Source organism: Rosa rugosa, chromosome 7 (assembly GCF_958449725.1).
Source record: "Rosa rugosa chromosome 7, drRosRugo1.1, whole genome shotgun sequence".
Classification (NCBI taxonomy): Eukaryota; Viridiplantae; Streptophyta; class Magnoliopsida; order Rosales; family Rosaceae; genus Rosa; species Rosa rugosa.
Window position 1 is genome coordinate 27,172,165 of NC_084826.1, and position 12,773 is coordinate 27,184,937.

At 40.0% G+C, this 12,773-nt stretch overlaps 2 protein-coding genes across 2 annotated transcripts; one reads left to right on the forward strand and one right to left on the reverse strand.

The window, feature by feature from the left end:
- Positions 1 to 1,654: 1,654 nt before the first annotated feature.
- Positions 1,655 to 7,252, reverse strand: LOC133723124 (uncharacterized). The gene has a single exon (XM_062149954.1). It carries the CDS (start codon positions 7,250 to 7,252, stop codon positions 1,655 to 1,657), a length of 5,598 nt encoding a protein of 1,865 aa, XP_062005938.1.
- A 2,800-nt stretch (positions 7,253 to 10,052) lies between these two features.
- LOC133722269 (uncharacterized) lies at positions 10,053 to 12,470 on the forward strand. The gene is made up of 2 exons (XM_062149108.1): positions 10,053 to 10,176; positions 10,644 to 12,470. The coding sequence occupies exon 2, from the start codon at positions 10,646 to 10,648 to the stop codon at positions 12,188 to 12,190; it is 1,545 nt and encodes a 514-aa protein (XP_062005092.1). The 5' UTR covers positions 10,053 to 10,176; positions 10,644 to 10,645; the 3' UTR covers positions 12,191 to 12,470.
- Positions 12,471 to 12,773: the final 303 nt, after the last annotated feature.

Below are 12,773 nucleotides of genomic sequence, written 5' to 3' on the forward strand. Positions count from 1 at the left end.
AAGCTTATTCACTCATGTATATGTGAAAGATAAACAAAGTAGATCACATATATAGAAACGAAAGCACATATATTTTATTTTCTTTTAAAGATCTCATGAAGGATATCAACTGCATGCACGAATGGACTGCCATAGGTTCAACTCTTGTAACTCATCTTCACATCAAGGGCTGTCCCATCTTAAGGATCAAGAAGGTCTTCTCAAGGGTTGTAATGGGGCCAAGGCTCAAGGTTTAAAGAAACGAAAGGTAAGGATTTATCAAAGTGTCCTAAAAACCTAGCAGAGCTCATGTAAATATAGAGACCTCAAGAAATCCACCAAAGTATTGCAAAAACGTCACATCCCCTAGAGGTAACATAAAAAGGGCCAAATGTCTTCATGTTGGGCCCAATCTTCAATGTAAACTTCCCTTGAACTCTAGTGAAATGGACAAAGGCCAAATTTTTCTGTAGTGGGCCTTCAATTCAAAACAAACTCCAAGATCACTAAGTATGGGGGACTAAAATCCATAAACGTACATTTTTTCTTTTTTTTTTTCTTTTTAGCCGTACACAATTTTTCTTTTCTTTTCATTTTTTTCGGCTTTCTCATGATTTTTTTTCTTTATGGACAAGTCTACCCCCACACTTGAACTTTCACCTCTTCTCAATTTTCATCCTTAGCACCAAACCCATGTAGTATGTCTCAAAAGATAGCTCCACTAAGTTCTTAGAACAAAGGGTAGGGTTGTAACTATACTAAGGTTCATGGTTAAGGATTTTTAAGGGTGATGAACGAAAAGGCTTAATGTAGGCTCAAAGGGGCTTATCTAGGGGAGTCCCACGACGGGCACAAATGGGGACACAAGTTTATTTGGCAATGGTGGTAATTCCTAGGGTGCCTCTATCCTTTCCAGAATCAGGGCCATGTATTGATACCACGTCTCAACAAGCACAAGAGCGAATTCTAGCATTCTCTAGTCCATTAAACTTAATCTATGGCAAGCAGTCAATCAAGATGAAAGAATAATGAGATCATCAAAACATCGCCAAGAAATTAAGAATATATATTTTTTTCATTTTACTCCAAGAAAAAGGGACATGGCTCAAATATCTCACATAGGCTTTTATGAATCAAAACTCATCTTAACATGCTCATATTCTGTACCAAGGTCACGAGATCCATATCCACTACACTTGCATACATTTTTCATATATCTCAATTAACCAAAGAATACCATGTTAAAATCATCTCAATATTGTGATCCTCTTTTAGCCATAATTTCAGAGATATAGAATCATCCTAGACAGTTGAAAGGGCATCCTATGACTCAAAACAAAAACAAAAGAAACGAAAATTTTTTATTTTTGACATTTTTCAATTTTTTGTATTTTCAATATATATATGACTCAAGACAAAAGTATAAATCCCTTCCCCCACACTTAAATATTGCATTGTCCTCAATGTAATCAAGCATAAGCATGCAATGATAGAATAAAAGCATGGTATAAGGGGTCACAAAAATAAACACCAAAAAGGAAAAACAAAAGGGAAAAGGAAGAGTTCAAGAAAACAAATCTCCGTTGATGGCTCCTCCACAGCTACGGTTGAATTGGGTTGCCTCCCAAGCAGCGCTTAATGTTTATAGTCTTTCAGCCTAGACTTGTACCTCCATTTAGTCCTTTGTGAGTGGCGCCTCTTGGAGGGGTACTTCCTCCACCGTGTGTTCCTCAAAAGCCTCATAGTAAGGCTTCAATCGATGGCCATTCACCTTAAACTCATTGTCGGTCCTCTCGCTCCTTATCTGTATAGCACCATGAGGGAAAACATTAGTAACAATGAAAGGACCAACCCATCTAGAACGAAGCTTACCTGGAAAAAGCCTAAGTCTAGAATGAAACATCAAAACTTTCTGGCCCACTGCAAAAGATTTCCCACGGATCATTTTGTCATGAAAGGCTCGAGTCTTCTCCTTGTAGATCCAGGCACTATCGTAGGCCTCGTTCCTTATCTCCTCAAGCTCATTCAACTGGAGCTTCCTATGCAAACCTGCCTCATCAAGGTTCATATTAAAGTTCTTCACTGCCCACCAAGCTTTGTGTTCCAACTCCACTGGTAAGTGACAAGCCTTCCCATAGGTAAGTCTAAAGGGAGACATCCCAATGGGAGTCTTGTAAGCTGTCCTGTAGGCCCATAGTGCATCATCGAGCCTCTGACTCCAATCTTTCCTCGTTGGGCCCACAGTCTTCTCTAGTATCCTCTTGATCTCACGATTTGAGACCTCTGCTTGTCCACTCGTCTGAGGGTGATAAGGTGTAGAGACCTTATGCGTGACATTGTATTTCTTCAGCAAAGCCTCAATCGTTCGGTTGCAGAAGTGAGATCCTCCATCGCTAATAAGCACGCGTGGCATTCCAAACCTAGAAAAGATGTTAGAACGAAGGAAATCTGCAACAACTCGAGAATCATTAGTACGGGTGGCCTTAGCTTCCACCCATTTTGACACGTAGTCCACAGCAAGGAGTATATAAAGACAACCATTAGATGAAGGAAAAGGCCCCATAAAATCGATACCCCATACATCAAATATCTCAACAGTTATAATATGAGCTAAGGGCATCTGATCCTTAGGACCTAGGTTACCTGTCCTTTGACACCTATCACAACTCATGCAAAACAAGTAGGCATCCTTAAAAATAGTTGGCCAATAAAAGCCACAATCCAACACCTTAAGAGCTGTCCTACGAGACCCAAAGTGACCTCCACAAGACTCAGAATGGCAAAATGCAAGAATGGATTTATGCTCAATTTCTGGGACGCACCTCCTAATTATTTGATCACTACAATGTTTCCACAAGTAAGGTTCATCCCAAATAAAGTACCGAGCCATTTTTTTAAGTCTTTCCTTATTAGAACGAGGTAAAGTGTCTGGAAACCTCCTAGTCACTAAATAGTTCACAATATCAGCATACCAGGGTTCACTTACCTCTACTCCGAAGAGTTGTTCGTCCGGGAAGGTCTCTTGCAAGGGTAGGGTGTCCTCCTTATGCACAATTCTGCTCAAATGATCAGCCACTACATTCTCACTCCCCTTCTTGTCCTTAATCTCTAGGTCGAATTCCTGGAGCAAGAGTATCCATCTGATGAGTCTCGGTTTCGCTTCCGTCTTGGTGAGCAAGTACTTCAGAGCTGCATGATCAGTATAAACAACAACTTTAGTCTGAAGTAAATATGAACGAAACTTATCTAAAGCAAAGACAACTGCAAGGAGCTCTTTTTCTGTAGTAGAATAGTTCAACTGAGCATCATTGAGTGTCCTTGAAGCGTAGTAGATGGCATAGGGCTTCGTGGCCTTCCGCTGCCCTAACACAGCCCCCACAGCATAATCTGAGGCATCACACATTAACTCAAATGGCAAGGACCAGTCTGGAGGGAGCATGATGGGGGCAGTCGTCAATAAGTCCTTCAGCTTTCCAAAAGCCTTCTTGCACTCATCATCGAATTCAAAGGGTATGTCCTTCTGAAGCAAACGACATAAAGGTCTGGCTATCTTGGAAAAGTCCTTGATAAACCTGCGATAAAAACCTGCATGACCAAGAAAAGAACGTACCTCTCTCAAACAAGTGGGAGAGGGTAAGTAACGTACAAGATCCACTTTGGCTTTATCAACCTCTATACCCCTATTAGAGATAATGTGCCCTAGAACAATCCCTTGTGTCACCATGAAGTGACACTTTTCCCAATTCAAAACCAAGTTTGTTTCAACACACCTTTTTAAGATTAAATCCAAATTTCTCAGACATGAATCAAAATCTTTACCAAAGACACTAAAGTCATCCATAAAAACCTCAATTATCTTTTCAATATATTCAGAGAAAATAGACATCATACAACGTTGAAATGTACCTGGTGCATTGCACAATCCGAAGGGCATACGTCTGTAGGCAAATGTCCCAAAAGGGCAAGTGAAGGTGGTCTTCTCTTGGTCCTCTTGAGCTATACAAATCTGATTGTAGCCACTATACCCATCCAAGAAGCAATAAAAGGAATGACCTGCTAACCTCTCTAACATCTGATCAATGAAGGGCAATGGGAAATGGTCCTTCCTGGTGGTGGCGTTGAGCTTCCTATAGTCTATGCAGACCCTATGTCCTGTCACAACTCGTTGGGGCACTAGCTCATTCTCCTCATTCTTCACCACGGTCACCCCAGACTTCTTGGGCACTACCTGAACTGGAGAGACCCACTTGCTATCTGAGATTGGGTAAATCACATCACAATCGAGCAGCTTGATTATCTCATTTTGGACTACCTTCATCATTGGAGGGTGAAGGCGACGTTGGGCTTCTCTGGTGGGCTTGGCACCCTCCTCCAAAAGTATCCTATGAACGCATGTAGTAGGGCTGATGCCCTTGATATCTGCCAAAGTCCATCCAATGGCAGTCTTGTACTTCTTCAGAACTTCCACAAGTTTCTTCTCTTGATCCTTCTCTAGCTTGGAGGACACTATCACTGGCAATGTCTCCTTGTCTCCCAAAAACACATACTTCAAGTGGTCTGGTAGTACTTTCAACTCAAGGGTAGGGGCATGTACCACTGAAGGAAGAAGTTTATTAGTAGCAAGGGGAATTGACAAAGGAGGAGTGTACCTTGATGAAGGAGGTTGGCTCTCAAGGGCGGCCACAGTTTTGATCACAATAGGCTCAACAACGCCCTCCAATTCTACATTTGGGATGGCGACGCCATCCTCAGTGTATCCCACCCCTTGGGTGATGGTCAAAGCCAACTCATCATCATCCATTGCATCTAAAAAGCTCTGCGCAAGAGAATCAAGCACATCAATCGAAAAACATGATTTAGAATCAGACAAGGGATACCTCATTGCTTCAAAGATGTTGAAGCCAATCACATCACCATCGAACTCCATGGTCAATGTCCCTTCATAGACATCGATCTTTGTCCTTGCTGTCCTCATGAATGGACGCCCTAAAAGTAATGGAGTTGAGTTTAAGGGTGAGTCCTCCATGTCAAGGATATAGAAATCTGCAGGAAATATCAGATGGTTCACCTGCACAAGAACATCTTCCACATATCCCTTAGGATACGTGTTGGACCTATCAGCCAATTGGACAACAACATTATCTTTCTTAAGCTCACCTAACTCTAGAGATGCATATAAACTATATGGCATAACATTAATTGATGCACCTAGATCTAGCATGACATTTTCAAACTTAGTGTTTCCAATGACACAAGGAACAGAAAAACTCCCTGGATCCTTAAGTTTTGGAGGCAATTTCCTCTGGATAACTGCTGAGACAGTTTCATTCATCTTCACTACCTCCTTCTCACGCGTTTGTCTCCTTGTGGTGCACAACTCCTTCAGAAATTTGGCGTACTTTGGGACTTGTGTTATGCACTCAATCAAGGGCATGTTGACTTGCACCCTCTTAAAGATCTCCAAGATGGCTTGATCAGATTCATCCTTTTTGGACTTTGCAAACCTACTGGGGAAAGGAACACGAGAGAAAGGGGAGTTAGTAGTAACTGAACCTTTAGGGTTTAGATCATTACCTCTTAGTTTCAAAGGTGGCTCAGATGTTTGAGGCACATTTGTTTCAACCCTAGAAGTGGCTGGATCATGCTCAATATCCTCCTTTGTAACCTCAACGTCATCCTCCTCCTCATGGGCTACATGGTTCTTCTTCTGGGCCTTCTTTTGGACCTTTGGGACGTCCCTAAGCTCTTTTCCACTCCTTGTGACGATCGCCTTTGCAGACTCAAAGTTTGGGTTGGGAATGGTGCTGCTTGGAAGCTTCCCACTCTCAGATATCTTTCCCATGAAGTCCACCACCTGTCCCATTTGCTTCTTAAGCTCAGATATGTCCTTCGTGTTACTCTGTTGACCTGTTACAAGAGCTTGAGTAGAATTTGTCAAAGTTTGTTGCCCTTGAAAAAGGGCTTCAAGCATCTTATCGTAAGAAGGGTGAGTAGCATTATTAGGAACAAAATTATTATTGGGAGCAAAGTTTTGAGGAACCTGAGGCCTCTGATAGAAGCTCTGAGGACGTGGAAAGGGTCCATTTTGATTCTGGGGGTTCTGAACATTCTCCGTATTGCTCCAACGAAAGTTAGGGTGGTCCCTAAGTCCTGGATTGTACGTGTTGGAAAAAGGTTTGTACCTTTGAGATTCAAAAGCATTTAAGGACTCCCATCCACCATTTTGTATCAGTTGGGGGCATTGATCAGTTGGGTGCCCTTGAATAGAGCACACCCCACACGCCTTTACTCCCTCTTGGCCTTTCTCGATCAAAACTTGAGACAACAAAGCACTCATATTATTCAACTTTTCCTCAAGTGCTGAGTTAGAAGTTACCTCATTTACCCTCCTTGAGGAGGATAATGCCCCCTCATATTGTTGATAATTGAGAGAACGATTTGCCAACAGCTCCTTAGCCACCTCAGGTGTCTTATCCATAAAGGACCCTCCAGCTGCAGCATCCAACAATTGTCTTTCAAGAGGGAGAAGTCCCTCATAGAAATAGGTGAGTAGGTTCCCTTCCTTCATCCCATGTGAAGGGCATGATGCCACTAAAGTCTTGAACCTTTCATAATAGGAGCAGAATGATTCATCAGCTGCTTGTTGTATCCCAGTTATTTGCTTCCTTAAGACAGTTACCCTTGAGGCTGGGAAGTACTTCGTAAGGAATTCATTAACCATCTTGTCCCAAGAGTCCACATGGCGTGAGGGAAGATCAAACAGCCATGTCTTCGCCCTATCTTCAAGAGAGAAAGGGAATGCCTTCAACTTTAGGATGTTAAGGTCAGCATTCTGAGGGCACATACTCCCACACACGAACTGGAATTCTTTGAGATGCTTGTTGGCGTCCTCATTCATAAGTCCATGAAACTTGGGAAGGTGGTGCAAGAAACCACTCTTCAATTCAAACTCTGCTACCTTTCCATCAGCTGGTTCTGGGTATATGATGCAAGTTGGGGCAGCTCCTCCTTCATTTGATGAAGACAGTTGCCTTATAGTCTGATTCAATCCAGCCATGGGTTCTTCTTCCTCCTCTTCTGACAAGTAACTTGAGGAGTTTGAACCCAAGTTAGCTTCTTCTTCTGTCCTCCTCCCTTGGGTGTCAATTGAAAGTTGTCTAAACGCCAAGGGAGTTTGGATAGGAATGTCTAAGAAATTTGGAAGCTCTTGATTTCGTTTTATCCTATCCAACCGTTCTTTGATTTCTGAAAGCTTGCTAACTGACTTGGACATTCATGGACCCTACAAGATAAAACAATTAATATACAAAAAAAAATAGAAAGCAATTATAATGAACTTCTATTCAAACATTACAAAAGTGAGGGAGCTTTAATCAGTCTATGCTCATTTTATGTCCAACACTTAGGTACGGGAACAGGGAATCTCGATGTGCAATGGGACTGAAACAGCTACCCTATTTCAAGATTATGTTTAATCCAATATACGTTAGCATATCACAACATTTTCTTCTGTTATAAATATAGTTGATATCGAATTTAATTCCAAGCGGTAAATCAAGGTGGACGTGCGGCCCAAGTATAGTCGCCTAGACACAAACTCCCTCTTACATCTTTTGGGCAACCTTACTGAAATGGCCAGGTAGGGGAGGACGACCACAAGAGGCAGAATCCATTTTGGCATGAGCGAAGCCCATTTGTAAGCACTTCTGGATTCAAAACCCGTTATGAACGTTGTCCCCTTCCTAGACACCATTCCACATAGGCTATACTTACTAAGATGAAAAAGTTCATAAGTGTGAAGACAGTTCAACAAGTGTTAATAAAGGCCGCCCTCAACCTTAAGGGACCTGAACTAGGTACCAATAAGGGGTTTAGACCAATATTAACAAAAGAGACTTCACCTATTCCATTCAATTTACAACTTACAATTAAAACTCGTGTCCAACAATATAAATAACATCCTAGTTAATTTACACTAAGTTTCAAACAGTTTATAAACAACAAATATATACAATAAATGACACATTTTTAACAAAGAATTTTTCAATCCCCGGCAACGGCGCCAAAAATTGATGCGGCCAAAATAGACACTCAATTTAAAACCCTGTTGTCATTCGTTAGTATATAAGCAAGTAGGGATCGTTCTAACCGGGGATTGAGGGTACTCCTGCAAAGATGGGTCAATTTAAATTAGTAATTATTAAAACAAGTGTTAACAAGTATTTATCTACAAATTTACACAAGAAACAACCATAAAAAAGGGGGGATTCAACTTTTGGGTTTCTAAGTTCCTACAAAATAAAACAAAGAGATAATTATATACATGTGATCGACTTCTTCACACTCAAATCAGAATTTTCAATCCATATCAATATGCAACGAATTAGTTCAATCTAAACAACCTAAAATCGTGCCAACACTAAATATCATAAATGAATTCGAAGTACAAGTCTGAAGAGATCGAGTACCACTTTAATTCTTCTTTTGAATCTCCTAAGTTAGGAAAAGTCCGTAACTTAAAATATTTCATATAAAACATCACGTTAATACTGAAGAGCATCCGTCAACATTAAATATGAATCATAAGTGCAATTAGAATTCTGAATTCAAACATGTATGCATCCATAAGAAGTTACAAACGCACAAACATGTAGCATATAATCTCGACCATTGTACATAGCCTTTACCACTTCAATTTATGCCCTAAAACGATTAGGTGAATTAGAACACAAATTTGGCTTTATTAACCTGCAGATTAACATCATTGTTCAACCAAAATCATATGCTTAAAGATATAAAAGGATGGCACAAAATCAGATTGCAAAGATATCATAAACAACTCAAGAACATAAAGAAATGAATCTGAAAATTACTAACATAAACTCGTTCGTAACAAAAATCCAAATCCAATGATAAAGTTCATAATCAAAATCTGAAATTCAATACTAAAGAGTATGAAGACAGAAATAAGGGCCATGGATTACACTTTTTGATCTTCAAGGAAGCTTGGAGAACGTCAAGAGAACACAGGGCTTGGCCTTCAAGAACACGAACAGCCTTGGAGAAGTCCTAAAGCTCTTCACGCTGAGAGGCTTTTTCTGAATATTTGGAGAGGGTTTTGGAGAGAAGAGAGCTAAGCTAATGAACTGAATTTTGTGTGAAGAAGTGATGATTTTGGAGTAGAGAATGGCTGCTATTTATAGTGGAATTCTCATCTCTTGTGATGCAATCATAGCCAATCATCTCGAGGTGATTTCTCCTCCAAATTTGCTTGATTTGCTCATGACAAAGTCTTGATTTTTCTGATCTCTTTTCCCCTTAATGACTCATTGTATATTCCTTGAATAATGACCAGATACATCCCTTATTCCTCTCCTTTGAATTGCACTGATTTCTTCTTCCAATTTTGCACATAATGAACTCCTACAATCAAGAAAAATCAGAATTTAATTAGAGTTTATAATCAATAAGAAATCAGATAATTAGGAATAAATATTGATTAAAAACAATCCATTTTATCTCCTCGAATTATTCCTCATTAATCCTTCAATTTTTCTTGATTTAATCACTCAAGAGTTTCTAATGGGATGGACTCTCATTAAAATATAAAAATCAGAAATAGAAAAGTTCAAATGAAGAAAGTTTCCTAAAACAAAATAGGAAATATTTCCTAAAATGAAAGAGGAAAGTTTCTAAAATGACTTGTCCTTAATTTACTCTCATTTCTGCTCTTTTTCGCTTGTTTTCTCCATTTCAGTCCTTGAAGTACCTAAAAACATAAACTATGTTATAATTATTAATTTTAAGAGAATAACTTAGCCAAATGAGGGAAAATATATATTAAAAACGTCACACTTTGTGCTCCTATCATTACATACCCTTCCGGTGCCATATAGACAGACAAGAATATAGTAGTAGTACCTACAGTGGTACATAGAAAATAGAGCTATTTCTATGGTATCAAACTTAATTACCTAAATAGATAAATAAATTAGAAACGTAAGGACACTTGTTGGGCCAAGTACATGGGAACAACTCTGGGCTTAGCCTAGAATAAGAGTTGGAGTCCAATGACCAAGCACCGCTCGCACCCGAACACTACAAATGAGAAAAACCCTACATCCTTAAACCATTTGTTCTCTTTCAATTCTTCGTCCGCTCCAGCCGCACCCTGCAACACCTCTTCGCCTCTTTTCGGTATGTTCACTTTCCATTTTCCTGGGGTTTTCTTTTGATATGATTACTGTTTGGTTTATTTGGGTTTCTGTATTTCGTGTTAATTTTGATTCCAACACCTTTTTGGGTTAATTTCCAAGTTTCAGCTGCTATTGTTCTAGTCTTTTAATTTGTTTTCTCTTTCAATTGAAAAGTACTTGTGTTGATGGTAGTTGTAGCTACAACCCAATTGTGTTTTTGTCCGTGAAGTCCTAGTGTTATGAGTTTGATGTATGAATTGCCTTTACCGTCGTTGTGTGAGTGTTCGAGGTTTGGAGTCTCTTGTTAATTTGGTCAATTATTTCTTCGGCAAAGAAAGCAAGATAAGAGAAATATATGCAGGGTTTTTAGTTTATACTTTTGCTCCTGACATTTTCGAGGCATTCTGACTTGACAGAGGCACTTTAAAATAAAGACTAACAGTTCTTTTTGTGTGTTTCGTTCAACAGCAATGGAAATAGATACGGGTATGTTTACGGTTCCTCAAACTGTTGGCAGTGTACTGTGTTGCAAATGTGGTATTCCCATGGCACCAAATGCTGCCAATATGTGCGTCAAGTGTTTGCGCTCTGAAGTTGACATTACTGAAGGTTTGCAGAAGCATGTGACTATTGTGCATTGCCCCGAATGTGATACCTACTTGCAGCCTCCGAGAACTTGGATTAAAGCCCAACTAGAATCGAAGGAGCTGCTAACTTTCTGTGTGAAGAGACTGAAGAACTTGAATAAAATTAGGTTGGTTCATGCCGAATTCATTTGGACTGAACCTCACTCCAAGAGGATCAAGGTTAAGTTGGTAGTTCAGAAGGAAGTTCTTAATGGAGCAATACTTGAGCAATCGTATACTGTTGAGTATGTTCAGCAAGAACATATGTGTGAGTCTTGTGCAAGAGTCCAAGCCAACCCTGACCAGTGGGTTGCAGCTGTACAGCTTCGCCAGCATGTTTCTCACAGACGCACTTTTTTCTATCTGGAGCAGCTCATTCTGAAGCATGGTGCTGCTGCCAGTGCCATAAAGATTACGCAGATGGACCAGGGTATCGATTTCTTTTTCTCAAACCGGAGTCATGGTGTGAAATTTGTGGAGTTTGTGGGTAAAGTTGCTCCAGTAAGGAGTCGTAATGACAAACAGCTGGTTTCCCAGGATTCTAAGAGTAATACTTATCATTACAAGTATACATTCTCAGTTGAAATCTCCCCCATTTGCCGTGAGGATTTGATCTGTCTGCCTCCCAAGGTTAGATCTAGTTTTGGGAATCTTGGTCCTCTAGTGATTTGCACTAAAGTGACTAACAGCATTGCTTTGCTTGATCCTTTGACCTTGAGGCATTGTTTCTTGGATGCTGATCAATATTGGAGGTCAACCTTTAAGTCGCTACATACGAGCCGGGAGTTAGTGGAGTATATAGTGCTCGATGTAGAGATGGTTTCATCTGAAGTTAATGTCGGTGGCACAAGGTATGCTTTAGCTGATGCACAAGTTGCCCGTGTGTCTGATTTTGGGAAGAATGACACTATTTTCAACATAAAAACGCATATAGGCCATCTTTTAAACCCTGGGGATTATGCTCTTGGTTATGACTTATATGGGGCAAACAGTAATGACGAGGAACTAGACAAGTATAAGGGTCTAGTCATTCCAGATGTAATTTTGATAAAGAAGAGCTATGAAGAAAAGCGCCTGAAGAAGCGTGCAAAGCCTCGTGCATGGAAGCTTAAATCCCTTGCCATGGAAGTGGATGCTAAAGGGAGAGGCGCGCTAGAAAAGGAGGCCTCAGAGTATGAACAGTTCTTGAAAGATCTGGAAGAGAATCCTGAGTTCAGGTTCAATATTGATTTGTACCGTGATGAAGGATACCAGCCATCAGAGATGGCATCTGTGACCGATGGGGAAGATGCACCTTCTGTGCCCTTTGATGAGTTGCTTGCTGACATGGATAACCTCCAATTAAGAGAGTATGAAGATGATGAGGACAGTGGCAGCATGAGGGAATAAAAGAAGTAGAGAGTAAGAAATATGTTTGTATCGTAATACAAATTTTGTCAGGGTGTAGTTTTTGATCTGGTCTTTATTTCGCACTTCATATGCAAAGACAGCAAAGTAGGTTGGTATTACTGTAACAAAGAGTTCAGTACCTCTTTTGGGTTCTATGGTTTGTTTTGTTTGTTTTGATAAGAGTAATTGCACAATGTGCAATTTTCTGACAATCATATTTGGTTATAGCTGTTGATATTCACATATTACTATGTGAAGATAAATATCCCCATTGTAGTGATTTCGAATCGCAAGAGATGTTTGTGTTGCCCCTTGCAATTTAGGTCAAGTTAGCCTTAATTCTTTGATCCCCAAGGAACATGCCTTTTCAACAAGCCATCGTAGAATTTTGTGATGAACAAATTTGTAGTGCCCTCATTGCAAGTCGTTTTTGCTTGAGCTACTGATTTGAGTAGTGTTTCCTCGCATCACTACCAATTTAACTGTTAAGATTAGATTCCGTATAGGACTGAACAATTTAGAGAATCATCCTATAGTCTATAGGCATGGACATCGTCAGCAAAGAAATGATCGATTATTTAAA

Bases quoted from the DNA above. Each gene is read 5' to 3' on its own strand.
- LOC133723124 (XM_062149954.1), bottom strand. From the start codon at position 7,252: ATGTCCAAGTCAGTTAGCAAGCTTTCAGAAATCAAAGAACGGTTGGAT.
- LOC133722269 (XM_062149108.1), top strand. From the start codon at position 10,646: ATGGAAATAGATACGGGTATGTTTACGGTTCCTCAAACTGTTGGCAGT.